This window comes from Orycteropus afer, unplaced genomic scaffold (assembly GCF_000298275.1).
Source record: "Orycteropus afer afer isolate SDZICR_OR568_19922 unplaced genomic scaffold, OryAfe1.0 scaffold00346, whole genome shotgun sequence".
In the NCBI taxonomy this organism is placed as follows: Eukaryota; Metazoa; Chordata; class Mammalia; order Tubulidentata; family Orycteropodidae; genus Orycteropus; species Orycteropus afer.
In genome coordinates, this window is record NW_006921933.1 from 2276916 (window position 1) to 2297824 (window position 20909).

Here is a 20909-nt window from a genome sequence, read left to right on the forward strand (position 1 = left end):
GTCCCTGCTGACTGTCTCTGCTTCTCCGTGCTCCCATCTCTTTCTAGGCCATTTCCCAAGCTCCCTCCCTTGCCCTTCCCATCTTAAAAGTCCAGTCAACATCCTTTCTCCTGCCAGAGTGAAGGAACTAAAATGACCTCATCATCCACTTCTCTGCTTAAAAACTTCCACCAGCACTTGCCCGCTGGCTAATATCCACACCCGTTAGCATAGCAAACCCAGTCTTTCAGTCCCTGGCTCACATTTCTGTAGAGATTCAATGCCTGCCTCCTATCACAGGCCATGTTTTTGCCACAGGAACCTTCCTAACTTCCCACAAACAAACCGTGCCTTTTCACACCCTTTCATATCATGCTGTGGCTCTTGCCTGAAATGGTTTTCCTACCTGACATGGCTGGAAAACTGCTTGTGCCACTCGGCTGAAATGTCACCTCTTCTGGAAGCCTTCCAGGAGCCCACAAGGGAGATGGGTACCATCTCTTCTGTCCTTCCCCAGCACAAGGCTCCATCTTCAATGAGAAAGTCATAGGATTGGTGTTGGGATTTGATGGCATGTCTGTCCCTACTCCTGATTTACTAGCTACTCATTGAACAATCACATCTTATATCTGCCACAGGTGGGGCAGATGGTGGTATGGTAGCAGATTCTCGCCTTTCCACGTGGGAGACCTGGGTTCGATTCCCAGCCAAGCCCCTCATGCATGGCCACCACCTGGCTGTGAGTGGAGGCTTGTGTGTTGCTATGAGGCTGAAAGGCTTTCAGCAGAGCTGCCAGGCTACAATGGACTAGGAAGAGAGGCCTGGCAAACTACATCTGAAAATCAGCCAGTGAAAACCCTATGCCTCACGGTGATCTGATTCAGAACCAATCATGGGGATGGTGTAGAGCCAGGCAGCATGTTGTCCCATTGTGCAGGGGGTCACCATGAGTCGGGGTCATCCTGAGTCAGGACGACTTGCTGCAGCTAACAACATCACCAGGTGTGAGTCTAGGTGCTGGCAATGTGCAGTATAGATGAGTTTCTGTCTTAAAAAAAGCTACAGGTCTACTGAGTGTGGAAGATGCAAAAAGGGCACGGAGATGGCATCTTCCGAACCTCCTCTGACTTCCCACAAGGAAGGCAGAATCACCATCAGCAGCTCAAGGCTTATTCTTGTAAGTCCAGACATACCGCCACCCTCCAGTCTTTTCACTAACTCTGACACCAGCTGTCCCTCCCACAGCACTCACTACTTCTCTGCTGGGTTTGATAATTCATTGCAATGGCCATACAGAACTCATAGACAACACTCACGATTATGGGGTTTATTAGGAAAGTAACAGGTCACAGTTCAGGTTGAGAAACATTCTCAGGATACAGTTCTTAGATCAGAACAGTCTCCCCTCTGCTGTGCCCTTGGGCATGCCTTTCTGGCCCTTGGCCTCTTGGCCTGGCCTCTGCCCTGCTCCGTCAAGTGTTACAAAGTTCTCTGCCAATAGCTACACCTAGGTGCACCCCACTCGGCTAGCAAGCCTCCTGCCCCAGGACACACAGCTTTCTCACAATGTGGGCTGGAAAGCCCAAAGTTCCGTCTCCTGCCTCTTGTCTCCACTGCCTCCGTCTCTCACCTGGGCATCTCTCTGCCAAGGAAGTCCAGCCCAGGGATCTCGGGTCCAAGAACAAGTTCCACTTCACCTCCAGGTCTTCTCCCTTGATGGCAGTGAGATCCCCTCTCTGTCTCTAGGAAGGCTCATTTTAAGCCTGGCAAAGTGACTCAACTAACCAATCCCAACATCAGAGTTCTACACACCTTGTTTGCATGGATCCACCCAGTAATCCTGTGGGAGCTACAAAGACAATGGCTAGATAAGCTATACCAAATAATTCACTGTACCAAACAAAGAGAGGAGAGGGTGTTTGCACGAGAGGGCACAGTGTGTGCAAAGACCAAGAAGGCAGGATATAGAATGAGAGTGGCAAGAGATGAGGCTGGGGGATAAGAACAGGGGCAGACCTTGATGGGCCATGAGGCACTGTCTTCCCATGCCTCCTGAGACCCCTCCACACTATGGAGATTCGACTGGGTCCTAACGGTAGAGGCAGTCACTGAAGGGTTTTAGGAACAGAGAGCCATGATCAGATTTGTGGTTCCGAATGATCCCTATGAGTTTCTTGAGAGCTGACATCACGTCTCATGTATCTTTGCAAGAACAGCATCGAACATAGTGCCTGGCACACAGAGGACCTGAAGAAATGTGTGCTGAATGAACGAATGAGTGAATGCATGCCCCCGGGACCAGAACGGCCTGAGGGGGAGGGAAGGAGACTGGATGATGTTGGGGTCCCTGAGAGTCTATGCATAAACTGACAAAGCCTCCCTTCGTTCCTGCCTGGCAGGGTGCCCCGCAGCTGTCCTACTCGGCCATGCTGGCGCTGCTGTGTTCCTGCCTGCTCCTGGCGGCCGATGCCTCCATGGATGCGGATATGGTGGAGCCCAGTGCCAACACTGCAGACCAAATCCGCGACATGCACGTCAAAGTGACGCAGATCTGGCAGGAGCTCACGCAGCAGGGGGCGAGGGACAGCTGGCCCGACGCCGGGCTCCATGCCGCCTGCCACGTGCAGCCGTCTGCATCGCTGGACGCTGCGCAGCCCCGAGTCACTGGCCTCGTCCTCTTCCGGCAGCTTGCGCTCGGCGCCAAACTCGAGGCCTTCTTCGACCTGGAGGGCTTCCCCACCGAGCCCAACGCTTCCAGCCGCGCCATCCACGTGCACCAGTACGGGGACGTGAGCCAGGGCTGCGAGGCCACCGGTCCCCACTACAACCCGCTGGGCGTACCGCACCCGCTGCACCCGGGCGACTTCGGTAACTTCGCGGTTCGCGACGGCCGTCTCTGGAAGTACCGTACCGGCCTCGCCGCCTCGCTCACCGGCCCCCACTCCATCATGGGCCGCTCCGTGGTGGTCCACGCGCTCCAGGACGACCTGGGCCTCGGTGGCAACCAGGCCAGCGTGGAGAACGGCAACGCGGGCCGCCGGCTGGCCTGCTGCGTGGTGGGCGTGTGCGGGCCGGAGCTGTGGGCGCGCAAAGCACAAGAACACGTGGAGCGCAGGAAGCGGCGACGCGAGAGCGAGTGCAAGACCTCCTGAGCGCCCCCCGGCTGTGCGGGAGCCCGGAGATCCTTCCGTGAGCCCCGAGACCCCTCTGAGCTCTGAGACCTCCCTCTGCCTTGAGTCCCCCTTGCACCTTGTGCACCCTGGGACAACTTCCACACTGGGACCCCCAATGCGCACCAGACCTCCTTCAGCCTTGAGTCCACTCTCCTACCCCCTTGCGCCGAGACCCTTTCTGAGCATCGAGTTCTCCCTCTGCCTCCATGCACCCTAAGACCCCTCTGCACCTGAGACTCCTTCCACTCTGAGGGCCTCTCTCCACTGTGGCGTAAGATCCCCTTGAGCCCTGAAATTCCCCCCACCCTGAGGTCTCCCCCAAGTATGCCAAGATGCCCTCTCCATCCTGAGCCTCCATCTTCCAGCCCAGAGGACCCTCGGGTTCCAGACTAGCACAGTACCCCATCCTCCCTGAGGGCCTCCCAGACTCCCTGCCTTCCCTTTCCACCTTGATCCTCATGAGCCCTGAGACCTGTCTCTGCCCTAAGGGCCCCAGCTCACCCCCACAAGTTGCGCTTTGGTTGCTCCTAGGTGCTCTGAGACTCTAAACTTTCCCTGGGGTCCCATCTCCCCATCTCTTCGGATCTTGTGGCTGCCCATACATGCAGCCAAAGGGTAAGCTGCCCTGCCCTGCCCCTCAGCTGTTTTCCCACCACCCCTTGGAGAGCTGCTCCTTGGGGGGATATTTTGCAATCTGATGTTGTGTATTAAAAACTCAGCAATTCAGTCCTGCGCCAGGGCCTCCGTTACTTGTTTTGCATGAACCTTCTCTGCAGGGCTCAGCTATTTTTCGGAAATGCCAAAGATATTTCCCAAAATCCTGGAGAATGAACTTTTCCCTACACCCCGACCTCAGCCACTTACTGGAAGCAATGCTCAGCCTCTGTGTGACTCCCAAGATGAAGAGTATCAGCATCAGGGAAGTTAAAAAAAAAAAAAATCTACCTACCTATGTATCTATCTGCCTTCCTGCGTTACATCCAAGAGCTGTGATCTCCAAAGGGGGCGGAGGAGCTCTGTTGGCAAGAAGCTTCCCTGGTGATACAGATGCTGGTGCCACTGGCTTGGGCAGGAATGAGGTGCACCAACTCTTCTTGCCTTTGGTTCTCACCTTTCCCTTGCAGTGCAGCCTTAGGTCCACTTCCCAGATGGCGAAGATAGCGTCATGAAGCAATGTGCCCTGGGAATTTACAGGGAGACTGATATTGCTATCTGGAGCTGTCCAGGCCTCCCACAAATAAGAGTAAAGCTCTTGTTGACACAAAGGCGGCTCAAAGTAGTGGGGACCAAAAGCAGCTAAATTCTATTGAGACTTGTGATTGGTTCAGCCTCCCTTTATAAAAATTATACTCTGTACACAGACTAGACTACTCTTGAGAATTGCATCTTCTTTTTACTGAATAACTACATGTTTTAATAACTTTGTAACCCCCTGGGATAGATTCAGGTGTCCCTGGCTGATGTAATTAAACACTTGACTGTTAACTGAAAAGTTGGTAGTTAGAACCGGCCCAGAGAGGAGCCTCAGAAGAAAGGCCTGGCATTCTGCTTTGGAAGGTCACAGTCCTGAGGAAGTTATGGAGCAGCTCTACTCACACACATGGGGTCACCATGAAGCAGAACCAACTGCACAGCAGCTGGTCAGAGTGGTTTTTGGATGTTCTTTGGTGGGGTAGACTCACTTCCTAAGTACGGTCTTTCCATCCTGGTTTGTCTAGGGTGGATACCCTAGGTGGTGGAAATGGATAGCATGCTTTGCTGCTGACCAAGAGATTAGAGGTTCAAGTCTACCCCAAGGCACCGCTAACGACAGGCCTGGTGATCTACTTCCAAAACAATGCTCTGCAAACACTGTGGCTCACAGTTCTACTCTGACATGCACCAGCTGGATTTGATGGCAACTCGTTGCTTTTTGTTTTTCCTTCTTTCTTTGAGGCAGTTTCCATTTCTCCCAACCTTCTGAGGCAGTGACTCAACTGAGCCTCAGCCAGAAACCTGTCCTCAGTGGTTATTTTTACCTCTAACTAGGACTTAACTTGTTATTTTAAAAACCTTTCCTTGAACCCAATGACAGCTGGAGAGAAAGGCTATTGCTTGGTGACTTTGCTCCACCAACTGGCTTTTCCTGGTTTGGAGTATTAACTTGAACTATACAGGTCGGCTCTGACAGGGTGATAACAAGCCAAGTCTTTAAATACTCTGATCTGCACTAGATGTGTTTGCCCCTCCCCACCATTTGAAAGTTGTGAAAAAGAATCTGCAATTACATCGGGACACATGAGATTGAGGAATAAAATGCCCAGCTCCCCACCTTCTGCTCTGCTGCCCAGATTATAAATTACTGCGGGAGCATCAAGGGGGTTCAGACTAATTTTTTGGAAGGAAGTTGGTCCTTCTCTCTCATTGTTTCTCTTCAATTCTGAATTTTTTTCACTGCCCTTGGCCCGCGCCCAGACAGAGCTGAAGAGTCATTCTTGAAGGCTACCATCCACTCCCTGACACTCTGAATCCAACTGGAAATCGTCCCCCATTTCATTTTCCTTTTTATACTGTGTGTGTGTGTGTGTGTGTGTGTGTAAAACATACACAGGAGAAATAGACAAATCCACAAGTTCTACTTGCACAGTTTGGTGACATTGACGACATTATTTGAGTTGGGTGACCACTCTCACCTCCTTTTCCAAATTGCCCCTCTCTGTTATCATAAACTCATTGCCCATAAGGTTCTTATCCACCAGTTACTGCGGCCAGTTCAATCAAAATGCATTTCTTTTGAGCTCTCCTTTGCCTGTTAACCTGTTAGTTTGTGATCTCTGGGGTCAATCTAGTGGTTCCTCCAGGTTTGGTGCTTTCTCTCCTTCCTGCCTTAACCAAACTCCTTGACTGTCTGTTTCCATGCCTCAGTACAATATAGAATTCTCATTTCTGTTTCCCCAGGGACGTGCCATGAGGTCAGACTTATTCTGCTCAGCTAGTGATGGTGAGGTTCAATCTTGGTAAGCCCCTTCCTGAACTCTACCACTACCCTTTGAGTCATGAAGCAGAAGATCTGCAAGCAGTCATCATCTTGTCTCTGCCGCGGGGAATCATAATTCCCACCAGAGCTATTCGGAGACCCTGATTTCCACAGTATTCATAATTTAGAGTCTTGCTCAAAATTTTGATTCTGTTAATACAGGAACCTTACTTCCTATCTCATAGCTCGCCATCTGGTGACTTTCCTAGCATGCACTCCAGGGTGGCCACAGGGTATTTCCATGGGTGGTCACCCCTCCCCCATTTGGGATTGATAAACTGTTTTATGGGGCTCCAGTGAGTCAGGAAAGGAATAGCAGAAACAATGGTATGGCAGATGACAGTTCACTGGTGATGCAGTGATTAAAGCACTTGGCTGCTAACCAAAGAAAGGCCAGCAGTTCAAACTCATTGGAACTCACCAGCCATTTAAGAAAGATGTAGCAGTCTGCTTCTGTAAAGATTACAGCCTTGGAAATCCTATGGGACAGTTCTACCCTGGCCTGCAAGGTCGCTATGAGTTGGAATCAACTTGAGTTTCCTCTTCTATAAAATAAAACCATTTCATTGGATTGTTTTGAGGATTAAATTAAGTATATTCATGATGAATGTGCAGCATAGCATCATAGCAGGTCATCTAGTAAGATTTGGATGTCAGCACTAATTAATCACAATGGCTAAAGTCAGAAAAGTCCCTACCTACTAATGGATCGAGCTACCTTGTGGTGCAAACAGTTAATGTACTTGGCTGTTACCCGTAAATTTGAAAGCTTGAGGCCACCCAGAGGTGCCTTGGAAGAAAAGCCTGGCAATCTACTGCTGAAAAATCAGGCATTGAAAACCCCTATTTGCACAGGGAGACAGCTCAGGGGCAGGAAGGCGTAGGAAAGAAGGACCCAGGAAGAGGTAAGTACAGGGAGGAAGTAGGAAGAGAGCTGTTTATATTATGAGGATTGCAGTCAATGTCATGAAACAAAATGTGTATGAACTGCTGTGTGAAAAATGGATTTGCTCTGTAACCAAAAAAAAAAAAACCAAACTCACTGCTGTCCAGTCGAATCTGACTCATAGCAACCCCTCCGTGGAAGTAGATTGCCCAGTCTTCCTTCTGTGGAGTGGCTAGTGGGTTTGAATCACCAGTCTTCTGGTGAGCAGTCAAATGCCTTGTTTCACCCAAATCACAGTAAAAATTTTTTAAAAGGGAAGAAAACCCCTATGGCACACAGCTCATTTGCCGTGGTGGCAGCTGGTAACTCATAAGGTAGTGAGTGTCCTGCAGCTAGAAGGAATCAAGTAAACCTTTTAGATTTGTTAGAAGGATTTCTGCATTTACTGAGCGGCTGGATGACATGAACTCTGTCATCTCAGCTAGACTTTTGGGGAGGGACCTAAGAGGAAGGCAGGATTGAGGGCCATAAAGGACAGGCATCTGGATCCCAGCACAGAACATTCCACATGTCATCAAGCCCGCCCACTGGACCCTACTTGGCCCCTGAGGACTATTTTTACTCCTTTCATTTTACAGATCTATTTGCTTAATCTCCTTATATTTGCTGTTTTGACTTCCCAGCCAGCTTGCTAATCAGTTTGCCTATTTGACTCACAGGGTTTGCATTTGTCACTGGGACTTAAACACACACTTGTTTTGATTTCTTTTTGTAAAATTAGAAGCGTTTGATGTAATGACTCTACCTAGACACAGCTGGTAAAGTGAGAAGAATGCTCAAGTTTGCACGGTTTAAACACAATGTAGACAATATTTAGAAATGCTATCTTTAGATGCTTAGGATAAGCTTTTTCTCAGAATTGCAGCACATTTTTTTTCTGAGCAGGGCTTTTCAGTGCGTATATACAGAAACACTAAAAATGTAAGAAAATAGAGCAAATCAGCCAGCGCTTTGGTCAACTTGAAAGACGGCAGGAAATAAACCGACTGATTTTAGCTGCGATGTTTTTGACTGAATGCATAAAATCTTTACATTCTCCGTATTTTTCACGATGACCATATGATCAATGACATGTGGATGACAGATTGCAACTGATAAGTTGCTACAATATGCCGGAAACAAGGCCAGGCCTAGGCTGAGCCTGCGGTGAGGGTGGATAGGAGAGAATGATGCAAATAATAGACAATTAATCATTTATATTAGGAAAATTACCGTACTTTTATTGCAGGTAACAAAAAAGATATAGGTATGATACACGGGGATCAGGGGATCCAATAAAGCAATGTCTGCAAATCAGTAGACATTACTTCCTCCTTTAAACAAAACTACAAAACAGTAGCTGGTTAAAAAGAAAACGGAAAAGCCAATTGTTTTAAATTTAATAGACTATTTCTGGTTTTGCCTAAAAACTCAAAATACATTTCAGAGCTCACTCCAGCAAGTCAACTTTTCAGTGTTGTGCTTGCAAACTTTCCCTCTGCATCCGCCACCCAAAACAAAACTCATTTCATAAAGAAGTGCTGTCACATACACAGCAGCCCGTCTAACTCTATCATTTTAAACTGCCTTCATGCTGTATCAACGTGTTTTGTTTTGTTTTTGTGAGCAGCCATAACATTGAGAGACAGCCCCTTCTTATTTTTCCTGCTTCCCATTTCTAATTCGATTCACCGCTGAGCTCCCAAACGCATTCTCTGTTCTTCAAATTTTTCCTGTTCAGAAAGACATTTTGGGGGAAAAAAAATGGCAATGTTTTAAAGTAGTGTGTTGGGGGAATCCTTTGGCTTTTGACATCCTAACTGGAGCCCATCTGAAGGTACTGTCAGAATTATTAGGGAGGAGGGGGTGTTCCAAAGGGACACTCGCAGAGTGAAAGCTGAGGGAGAAGGGGCTCAGACAGACTCTTTGTAAAGAGAGGGAGAGGAGCAGGCCAGCCACAGAGCTGTAGGAAAATGATTACGCCAGGAGAAAAAACTAAGCCCGTTGCTGCCGAGTTGTTTCTGACTCATGGTGACCCAATGCATTAGAGCAGAATTGCTCTATAGGGTGTTTGTTCTTGGCTGACATCATTATGGAAAGATGGCCACTTTTTTCTTCTGCACACCTGCTGGGTGAGTTTGCAACACCAACCTTCAGGCTAGTAGCTGATCTCAAACCTTTTGTGCCACCCTGGTACCTCAAAGCCAGAAGAGTGCGCCTCTTCTTGGAAAAGGAGAAAACCAAGAAGTGCAAAGATATGCTGTGATTTTAAAGCGACAGGGAAGATGACCACAAGACCAAGTCAGTGAGTCTGCAATTCCTGGCAGCAGAGATAAAACATTTTTATGCCACATGGTAAACTGGAGTGCAAAGACTCAAATAGGGACAACACATTGAACAATTCATTCCAACATACAGGTGTGATACCAGAGCCTTCTTATTTTTAAGCACTTCAGATCTGTGACGGTGGGGTGCATTTGGGAGCGAGGGCACAGAGACAGCGTTAATGGGAAAACTAATTTAGCTTGTGGGAGACTGCCAACCTGGAGGAGGTGCCAGCAGGGATTGAGCTAGCTCCAGGCTAGAGAGGGTTCAGGGACTAGCTGTTCAAGGCATAGACGAGAGGGAGAAGGCAGGAGAGGAAAGCAGGCAGAGGAGGTTTGGAAAAAGGAGTTAGGGAGAGAATGTGCCTGGTTTACAAAAACCGATCCACTTCCATGGGACTTGATTAAAAGAACCACAAACACTCATACAGTCAAAATCCACACCTAAAAGCTCTCAGGTAGAGAGGGACTGCAAGAAATGCAGAGTTTGCAAACAGGCTTTCATTAAGAGACCTGTCAGCTCTGCTTCATCTTTCTAGATTGTTCTGCTGGCGACCGAGCTGGAAAAATAATAGGACAGACACACCTGAATAGGTAAGCCAACAGAGGAACGTTCCAGCTACCAAATAGGACCGATCCTAAAGGAGCCGTGGAGAAGAGATGAGATGGCATTTTTCTTAACAAACAACCACCATCCCTGCCCCCAACTCCAAACTCATCATAACGTAATATTCTGACTTTTTAAAAGGAAAAATAAGATGTGAGTTTCAGAGAAAGCTGTTATTGGCCTCCCAAAAAACCAAATTCACTGTTGTCAAGTTGGATGCGACTCATAGCAACCCTCCCTTGGGTTTCTCAAGCGTTATCTCTATAGAAGTAGATTGCCCAGTCTTCCTTCTGAGGAGTGGCTGGTGGGTTTGAACCAGTAGCCTTCTGGTTAGCAGTCAAATGCCTTAGGCACTATGCCACCAGAGCCTCCTGTTATTGGCCCAGTCAGTTCAAATCTATTCCTGAGTCTTGTACATTCCCCAGGCTGATTTGGTTTTGGCATTCACCGTTTAGAAGCTACATGCCCCTAAACCAGAGGGAGAATTTTGATGAACCTATCACAGTTATTCCATCCTCCTTGCCAGGGACTGGTGTTGGCAGTGCCAACTGTCACCACTGAAATGTGATAGGAACTGGTTTCTTGCTCTAAAACTTCACACACAGGAGGAGAAATTTCCTTATGCCTTTGGACACCGATGTGAGAAGAGGTGATGGCCGGAGCTGCTGCAGCCACCTCGCTGTCCTGAGGGCGCAGCTGACACGAAGGCAGGCAGAGCAGGATGACGGAAACCCAGAACCTTGCGAACTTTCCTGAATGAACCAGCCCTGCAACTGGGTCCTACCTCTCAAGTTCTTGGTGTGCAATATACTTCACTTCCCTATTGTTTAAGCTTTCTTAAGTGTGACTCCCAGCTGACAGGTACCTGCAGGCATGGCACATGCCCTATGTGCGATTTGAGGGGGTGGGGCACTGAGCAGTTTCTATTGGCCATCACCAGCTGTGAGGGATCATTCAGCAATTTAACACGAATTACCACAGGCGCTATTTCCCAGGAGGCGCCAGTACTCCTGATTCAGGTTATCTGGTGGAGCAGGAAGAGAATGCTGCAGGCTTTCTGAATGGCTTTTAAAAAGAAAAATGACAATCATAAGTAATTGCTGAAACTCTCTTTAATGTCTATGGGAGAGAAGAGCCATGTTGGATTAGGATGCAGAAGTGGGACAGGGACACACATGTATATATACAGGGTGTGGTCATGACTACAGGTGCCAGGGTTAACTCACTGGTCCCAATTTCCATCTAATTGCACAAGAGTTTAGGTTAACATCCCACCTCCCCACACTTGGAATCTCCCGGGCCCACTGCCGTTTGCTACGAGCCCTGCTTTCCAGAAGGTGATGACCGGGCCCTACAGACATGTATCTGCCAGACTGTGTCAAAACCAGAGCTTCGGCCGGGGGAGTGTCCTTTTTATCTGGATTGTATTGAACTTGGCTGTGCTTTCCTGTGGTGGCTCTGTGTCCCGTGCAGCCGTGCTGAGCATTTGCCGACAGTTAAGGGCTCGTCCAGCGGGAACATAATTTCTGTGGCTGCTGGCTGGGGCAAGGGCTGCAGCTGCAGCAGGGACCTCCCTTAAGAGGAAGTGGTGTGGGTGGACCTGAGGGGGGAAGCGGGAACACAGGAGGGTGAATGGAGCAGTGAGGCCCAGGACGGTGGGACCAGATGGCACATCCATCTCACCAGGAGCAGCGGTGAACTGACTCCGCATGCCCCCCATTCGCTAGTTGCGGTGAGTGGGAAGAAAGAGGCTGGCAGCTCTGGGTGTGCACTGGCAAAGGATTGGGACATTTTGTCTGCAGGCTGCCCCCTTCAGAGTGAGACAGCGTGAGATCTAATGAGACTCTCACTTTTGCTGCTGGCAAAGTGATAAAGGAAATGAAAGAGGAAATCAGGCAGGGAAGCATCAGGGTGGCCTGGCCATCCATGTGTAGGTTTCACACCTAGGATCGATGACGAGCCAAAATAAATAAATAAATCAATAAATAAAAACCCAAACCTGCTGCCTCGGAGTTGATTCTGACTCTACAGGACAGAGTAGAACAGCCCCATAGGGTTTCCAAGACTGCAAATCTTTACAGAAGCAGACTGCCTCATCTTGCTCCTATGGCAGGTTTGAACTGCTGACCTTTTGGTGAGCAGCTGAATGCATTAACCACTACTCCACCAGAGCTCCTTAGGATAAAAAGCCTGGCATACATATCTTAGTTTTAGCTGCTGTCAAGTTAATTCTGACTCATGGTGACCCCACCTGTAGAGAGCAGAACTGCTCCATAGGGTTTCCAAGGCTGCGACCTTTCAGAAGTAAATTGCCGGGTCTTTCTTCAGAGCAGAAGGGTGGAGTTGAACCACCAAACTTTCAGCTAGTAGTCAAATGCTTAATTGCACCACTCAGGGACTAAAATTCTCTTTTTAGGATGAGTTTTCCACACCACCCACCTTGGGAGCCCTTTCTCCACCCCTGTCCCCCAGCAAGAGGATCTCTCAAAAGAGTGATTCCGTTCTCAGGGGCAGTTGTAGATCTGGAAACGCATATTAGGCCTTCCTGGGGAGATGAACTGAGTCCAGCTCAAAGACAGGGCTATCGTTCAATGATCCTTCAATTTTCCAGATGCTGCCTAGAAAAGCTAATTTTCATCCCAAAGGAAAGAACCAAGTAGGGCTGACATTCCCTCCTTTCCCAACCCTGGACCTTGTATTTGGCTCCACTGTTCTTAAAACCAGTTGCTGTTGAATCGAGTTAGACCCACAGTGACCATATATGTGTCAGAATAGAACTGTGCCCCCCAGTTTTCAATGGCAGATTTTTTGGAAGTAGATTGCCAGGCCTTTCTGCTTAGGCACCTCTGGGTGGACTCAAACCACTGACCTTCCAGGTAGCAGCTGAGTGTACTGACCATCTGTACCACCCAAGGACTCCACTGGTCTCCTTCCCGTGCTGTACTGTTTTCTCCTGTCTCTCTCCCATCTAGGGCTGTGAGCTGTGTCTTGTCTTTAAAGTCCCAGTACTTGGCACAGACGAGGCAGCCATACCTTTGCGCTGAATGTGTGAAGGTTCAAAATTTCAGGTGGTTTGGGAAAACTGGAGTGGCCCTAAGCAGCCATGCCTTTCCAAACCCCAAATATCCCACACACATTACAGGCTGGAAGGAGAAAGCCAGAGTTTCCAGGTTCTACCTCCCATCTTCGGCCAATGAACACACTATGGGTCACAATGTTCCATCCTCAACTATCCTGGGGATGGTGAGGTTGGGCAGCGTTTCATTACGTTGTGATTGGAGGCGCCGTGGGTCAGGGGCCCACTCAACAGGAGCTGGTTGGTAACCACCCCACCTCTCATCTCTTCTCGGGGATAAAACAAAACACCACTGCTTGTCCCCTCCTTGCCTCCTCAGTCACTTTTTATCAACTAATCCTCCAGAATGACTGGGCTAGAAAACTCGGCTCTAGCAGTGAGCAAATGGGCTGGGGGATTTCGGTGCCGGAGCCCAGGCTTTGGAGCCTGCCTTGGGGCCCTGACAGACAGCACCGCAGGCAGGATGCCAAACACACCCAGGCTGGGAGGTCCTCCGGGCCCTGACATGTTGAAGTGTAACAGGGCCCTCTGGACCCATTCCGCTCAATTACACCTTTCTCTCCAGCTGCCTAACTGTTACAAAGACGGGGCCTGATTAAAAATGCCACCCGTTTCCAAGCTCTTCCCATAATTTTGATTGACAACATTAAGCACTAATAGAAAAACATCTTATCTCTAATAAAACAAATGCTGACAAGATGAGATGGATGTGGAGAAGCAGCCATATGGCGGGCCATGATTGCTGGGCCTCGCCATGTTCACAGCAGTGTATCTGTGGTACAAAGAGGTGACACAGAGAAGCCTGAGGACCCACATTTAATAAATCAAACTGTACTGGCATCGTCAGAATATTCACAGTTTACAAGAGGACCAGAGCGTTCTGTCACTTGCAGACTTGGAGGAGTGTTAGGGGAAAGAGACTTCCGTGTGGTGTACTGATGCGTTATTCTCTACTGTCCCTGGTGCCTTCAACATGTCATCGTGTCCAGTCTCTTTCCCCTTCATGTTTTCCTGCTGCTCCTCGGGCCTCCACCCTCTGGGATCGCCTTGCCATCTTCTGGCATAGGATCTCCAGGCACTGGCTGGCTGGCCTCGGAGGAGGTCAGGCCCAGGGAGGATGGTCCCAGGTCGTTCTGCTGAACCTCCACGGGACCCTGTCTTCTGTCTCCTTCCAGTTCTGCAGCTGCCTGTTCCTTTGTCAGTTTAATTATTTCCCTTCCAAGCCTGTTTACTGCTTCTTCCTCAGAAGGTAACTGGGGTAATGAAGGATGAAAGTCCTTGCGCTGGTTCCCGGGGTTCTGATTTGCTGCGGTGCTGGCTGCGAGCCTCCCAGCATCCTCTGCTGCTGTCAACACCTTGGCAGCCGCACACCTTTCATCTGGCTCTTGCTTCTGAACCTCCCCTGAAAACAGAACGAGGACAGCATCAAACCTCTGGCAGGAAGGCAGTCTGCGCATCCCCTCCCCTCCAGCCCACTGTCATAGGGCCTCCGAGACAGAAAAATATGTCTTCCCTCTCCCCTTGCCCTCCTCCTCCCAGGCGCGGGGCACTGGAGCCCAAGGGAACACAAGACTCAAGTTAAAGAAGAAAGCCCGCACGCCAGTGACAACCTCGTTATCAGGGAAGGAAAGGAAGCATTTGGACGGGTTCATAGTTCACCCTTCTCAGGCACCTGGCCACCTCCAGCTCCACTCCTTTAGGTGGCTCCTTGTGCTCATTAAATATTTAAATCGAGGACAAAGGTTTTGTCCGTTCTGCAGCACAGGGATGACCTGGGGCTCTTTAGCAATGCAATGAGGTTCTGGCTGCCTCCAGGGGGCAAGCAGAGGGAGCAGTCTGAGGAGAGTTTAGGGCCCTCCCCCAGACTCTCCATCAGCCCCCATTCTTTGAGGCAGATGCTTGATGTTTCCTCAATTCCCAACAAAATGATACATAGTTTTCCTTGAACCCTTTCACCACCATCTGCATGTCCGTCTGTCCTCCTGTGGTGGCCTGTGTGTTGCCATGATGCTGCAAGTTATAGCACCAATACTTCAAATACCAGCAGAGGTACCCATGGTGGACAAGTTTCAGGGAAGCAGCCAAATGAAGACAGGCTAAGAAGAAAGACCTGGTGACCTACTTCCACAAATCTGATGAAAACCTTATGGATCACGACAGACACTGTCTGCTACAGTGCTGGAGGATAAGCCTCCTTGGTTGGAAGACACTCAGAATACCCAGTGGCCACAACAGTGGACCCTAGCATACCAAGGTTGTGAAGATTGTGAAGACGGCTGAGGACCCAGCACACTTCATTCTACTGTACACATTTTGCCACGAGTTGGAGCCGACACCTGGCAACTAACAACAACCAGGTATTCTATACATGTGTAGGCTCCCACATGCATGATTCAATTTCTCCCCTTTGTAAAACCATCATAATTGCTAACACTTACTGAGTGCTTTTCTGTGCCAGGCATTGCACTATGGATTTTACAGGTTTTATTCTAGAATGTAAGTTCATGAAAGCAGTGACCTAACTTGCCTTGTTCTTAGTTTAGTGTCCAGCACATTCAAGAATATTTCTTTTAAATTTCACACACACACACACACACACAAAGAAAGAAAGTAGAATTTGTTTCTGTAAAGATTGCAAACCAAAAATGAAACTCACTGCCATCAAGTCAGATCTGACTCATAGCGACCCCTCCTTGGGTTTCCGAGGTGGTATGTCTACAGAAGTAGATTGCCCAACCTTCCTTCCGAGGAGTGGCTGGTGGATTTGAACCACCAGCCTTCTGGTTAGCAGTCAAGAGCCTTAGGCACTATGCTACCAGAGCTCCCGTAGCCTGGCAAACTCTATGGGGCAGTTCTACTCTATCACATGGTGTTATAGCAATAGCTATCGCAATCCTAAATGCATTTACCCTTTGTTTCAGTAATTCCATTATTGGTGATCTCTTTATGGATATTAGCTCCCCAAAATCAAGACACATATACCTAGATGCTCACTATAACATTATTACTAACAGCAACAACCTGAAGATAATCTGAGTACCCATCAATAGTGGATTGTGTATCTACATAACTTGCCCAGTCACAAAATTCTTTCGGGTGATATATGCTATCAATTGTATGTTGCCCCTGGAGAACAGTTTGAGGGTCAGTGGCAGGAGATAAGGGTGGAAGAAACTGTATACCTTTCTGTGCAGTGCAAAATTTTTAAGTATGTGTTTGTAGCACTTACAGGTTAGAAAAATAAAATATGCACGTTCGAGACGTTACCACTCCTTGTGTCCTTTTTCTCACAACCTGTGGACCTAGGAGGCTACATCCACTGCCTCCGTTTCCTGAGGCTGCTTCACATCTTTCTTTGTGTTGTTAGCTGCTGTTCTCTTGACCCTTGACCCCACACACAAAGGAACAAAATGCTGCCTGCTGCTGTGCCATACCCGTGCTTGGTGCTGATTGGACTGTGGTCACCCACTGGGTTTTCACTGGCTGATTTTCAGATGTACATGGTCAGGTCTTCTTAGTCTGCAACCTGTTCAGCACCACAGCAACATACAAGCCACCACTGGTGGATGGGTGGCAGCTGTGCGTGGGGTGCACTGGCCAGGAACTGAACCCAGGTCTCCTGCATGGAAGGTGAGAGTTCTGCCACTGAACCACCACCGCCTTATGATTCACACCTTTGGCCTTTCAATCTGTTCATCCTCCCCACCAGTGAATCATCCGATGCACTGTTCCTTTCTCAGTCCCCGTCCTCTGTCCTTTTCTGCATCATGTGACTCTACTGGCCACACACCTCTCAAGCTATCTTTCCTTTCCAGAACAACAACTTGTTTCTCCTCCAATCTAGACCTGTGAGCACATATATAAGGGCTGTTCCTATGGCTGTTGTTAACAAGCTACCACACACATAGTGGCTTAGGACAACACCCGATTATTCCATTATAGTCCTGAAGGACAGAAGTCCAAGTTGGGTTTCCCTGAGCTAAAATCAAGGTGCAGTCAGGATCACATTTCTTTGGAGGTTTGGGGAGAATCCTTTCAGCTCTGGTGGCTCGTGGCATCCCTTACCTAGTGAATGCATCACTCTCATCTCCGCCTCTACAGACTCATACTGCTTTTCCTTCTCCTGTGTGTGCCAGATTTCCCTCTGTCTCTCTTTTAAAAGGACACATGTGATTGCATTTAAGATCTAGTTGCATAATCCAGAATAATCTTCCCCATCCTATGATCCTTAACTTAATCACATCTGCAAAGTCCTTTTGCCCTATAAGGTAACATCTACAGGTTCCAGGGAGTAGGACCTAATATTTTCGGGGGACCATTATTCAGCTTACTTCACACACATTCCTGGTTTCCTTTGCTTACCCTGATATCTCCATCTGGCCCTCTCCCAATGACTCCCCATCTGTTTCTCTTCTTTCCTTTCACTCTCATTCACTGGCTATCTCATGACTTCAACTCCCACCCATGAGTACGGCTCCCAAATCTATGACCCTGATCCCTTCCTACTGCAGATACAGCACATGTTTCTAGCTGCCTACTGACCACTGGATCCTCCCCTTGAATGATTTTCTGGCACTTTTCCAAAGATAGTTCCATCATATCTACACTCCTCCCACTAGTCCTTCTCCTGTTTGCCACTTGAGTAGCCCTTTATAGGCAGTGAGCATAAGACCTTGGAGTTATATTTGTGTATTTCCATTTCCTACCCATCAATTCCACCACTCACTGGTCAGTTTGTCATACGATGGTAGCTTGTGTGTTGCTGTGAGGCTGAAAGCTATGTGATCAGTATTTCAAATACCAGCAGGGTCCCCCATGGTGGACAGGTTTCAGTGGAGCTTCAGACTAAGACATCAGGAAGAAGGATGGGGCCATCCACTTCTAAAAAAATTGGCCAGTGAAAACCGTATGAATATCATTGAAACACTGTCTGATATATTACTGGAAAACTTTATGAATAGCCCTGAAACACTGTCTGATATAGTGCCAGAAGATAAGCCCTTCAGGTTGGAAGAGCTGCCTCCTCAAAGTAGAGTCAATCTTAATGATGTGGATGGAGTAAAGCTTTAGTGACTTTCATTTGATGATGGGGCGTGACTCAAAATGGGAATAAACAGTTGCAAGCATTCATTAATACTCAGAATGTGGAATGTACAAAATACAAAACTAGGAAAACTGGAAGTTGTCAAAAATGAAATGGAATGCATAAAGATTGATATCCTTGGCCTTAATGGGCTGAAAGAGACTAGTATTGGCCATGTTGAGTCAGACAATCATATGGTCTACTATGCCGGGTATGAGAAATTGAAGAGGAATGGTGTCGCATTCATCATCAAAAAGAACATTTCAAGATCTATCCTGAAGTACAATACTGTCGGTGATAGGATAATATCTATATGCATATAAGGAAGACCAGTTCATACTACTGTTGTTCAAATTTATGCACAAACCACTAAAGCCAAAAATGAAGACATTGAAGATATTTACCAACTTTTGGAGTTTGTAATTGACAAAACATGCAATCAAGATGCATTAATAATTACTGGTGATTGCAACATGAAAGTTTGAAACCAAGAAACAGCAACAATAGTTGAAAGATATGTCTTGGTAACAGAAATGACACTGGAGTTTGCATAATAGAATCTTGCAAGTTCAATGACTTATTGTAAATGCCTTTTTTTTCAACAATATAAATGGCAAGTATACACATGGACCTCCCCAGTTGGAACACACAGGAATCAGACAGACTACATCTGTGGAAAGAGGTAATGGAAAAGCTCCATATCATCAGTCAAAACAGGGCTAGGAGCTGACTATGGAACAAGTTCACGTTGAAGCTGAAGAAAATTAAGTCCACTCGAGCCCAAATACAACCTTGATTACATCCCACCTTAATTTAGAGACCATCTGAAGAACAGATTTAACACATTGAACCCCAGTGACTGAAGACTAGACGAGTTGTGGGATGACATTAAGAACATCATACAAGAAGAAAGCAAACTCACTACCATGAAGTTGATTCTGACTCATAACAATCCCCATAGGGTTTCCAAAGCTATATTATTTACGGAAGCAGACAACCTCAGTTTTCTCCCGTGGAGCAGCTGGTGAGTTTGAAGAACTGACCTTTTGGTTGGCAGCCAAATATCTTACCAAAGCACCATCAGAGCTCTTTAAAGAAAGAAGAAAATCATTAAAAAGATAGGAAAGAAAAGGAAAAAAAAAAAAAAAAAGATGTGAGAACAGACTCTGAAACTTGCTCTTGAACAGAGAGTAGATAAAGTGAATGGAAGAAATGATGAAATAAAAGAACTGAACAGAAGATTTCAAAGGGTGGCTTGAGAAGACAAAATAAAGTATTATAATGAAATGCGCAGAGACCTGGAGTTAGAAAACCAAAAGGGAAGAGCACACCCAGCATTTTGCAAGCTGAAAGAACTGAAGAAAAAAATTCAAGTCTCAAATTGCAATCTGAAGGATTCTATGGGCAAAATATTGAATGATGACGGAAGCATCAAAAGAAGATGGAAGGAATACACAGAGTCATTGTATGAAAAAGAATTGGTCAATGTTCAACCATTTCCAGAGGTAGCATTGTTGTTGCTGTTGTTATGTGCCGTCGAGTCGGCCCCGACTCATAGCGACCCCTCCTTGGGTTTCCGAGGCAGAATCACTACGGAAGTAGGATTGCCCAACCTTCCTTCCGAGGAGTGGCTGGTGGGTTTGAACCGCCAGCCTTCTGGTTAGCAGTCAAGTGCTTTAGCCACTATGCTACCAGAGCTCCATAGGATCGAGAATTAATGGTATTTAAGGACAAAGTCCAAGCTGCACTGAAGGAATTGGAGAAAAACAAGGTTCCAGGAATTGACAGAATACCCTTTTAGATGTTTCAACAAATGGATGCCTCACTGGAGGCACTTACGCATTTATGCCAAGAAATTTGGAAGATGGCTACTTGGCCAACTGACTGGAAGAGAGACATATTTGTCCCCATTCCAAAGAAAGGTGATCCCACAGAATGTGTAAATTATTGAACAATATCATTAATATTACACACAAGTAAAATTTTGCCAAAGATAATTCAAAAATGGTTGCAGCAATATATTGACAGAGAAATAGAAATGCAAGCCAGATTCAGAAGAGGACACGGAATGAGGGATATCATTGCTGATGTCAGATGGATCTTGGCTGAAAGCAAAGAATACCAGAAAGATGTTTACCTGTGTTTTATTGACTATGCAAAGGCATATGACTGTGTGGATCACAGCAAATTATGGATAACATTGCAAAGAATGGGAATTCTGGAACACTTAATGTGTTCATAAGGAACATGAACATAGACCAGGAGACTGTTGTTAGAACAGAACATAGGGATACTGCCTGGGTTAAAATCAGGAAGGTTGTGTATCAGGGTTGTATCCTTTCACCATACTTACTCAATGCATATGCTGAGCAAATAATCTGAGAAGCTGCACTATATGAAGAACATGGCATCACGATTGGAGGAAGACTAGTTAACAACCTACGATATGCAGATGACACAACCTTGCTTGATGAAAATGAACATGACTTGAAGCACTTACTGATGGAGGTTAAAGACTACAGTCTTCAGTATGGATTATACTTTAACAGAAAGAAAAACAAAACCCTCCCACTGGTCCAAGAAGCAACATTTTGATAAATGGAGAAAAGATTGAAGTTGTCAACGTTCTCATTTTACTTGGATCCACAATCAAAGCCCATGGAAGCAGCAGCCAGGAAATGAAATGATGTAATGTGCTGGGCAAATCTGCTGCAAATAAACCTGGT

The 20909-nt window shown here is 47.2% G+C and overlaps 2 protein-coding genes across 2 annotated transcripts in view; one reads left to right on the forward strand and one right to left on the reverse strand.

Moving 5' to 3' along the window:
• The first annotated feature begins 2393 nt into the window (after positions 1–2393).
• On the forward strand, positions 2394–3131 carry SOD3 (superoxide dismutase 3). The gene has a single exon (XM_007952565.2). The coding sequence runs from the start codon at positions 2406–2408 to the stop codon at positions 3129–3131; it is 726 nt and encodes a 241-aa protein (XP_007950756.1). The 5' UTR covers positions 2394–2405.
• A 10970-nt stretch (positions 3132–14101) lies between these two features.
• CCDC149 (coiled-coil domain containing 149) overlaps positions 14102–20909 on the reverse strand; it is a 171449-nt gene continuing 164641 nt past the window's right edge. The window contains exon 13 of the mRNA XM_042782501.1: positions 14102–14502. Within this exon, the coding sequence (XP_042638435.1) occupies positions 14102–14502 (401 nt within the window). The remainder of the gene's footprint in view (positions 14503–20909) is intronic.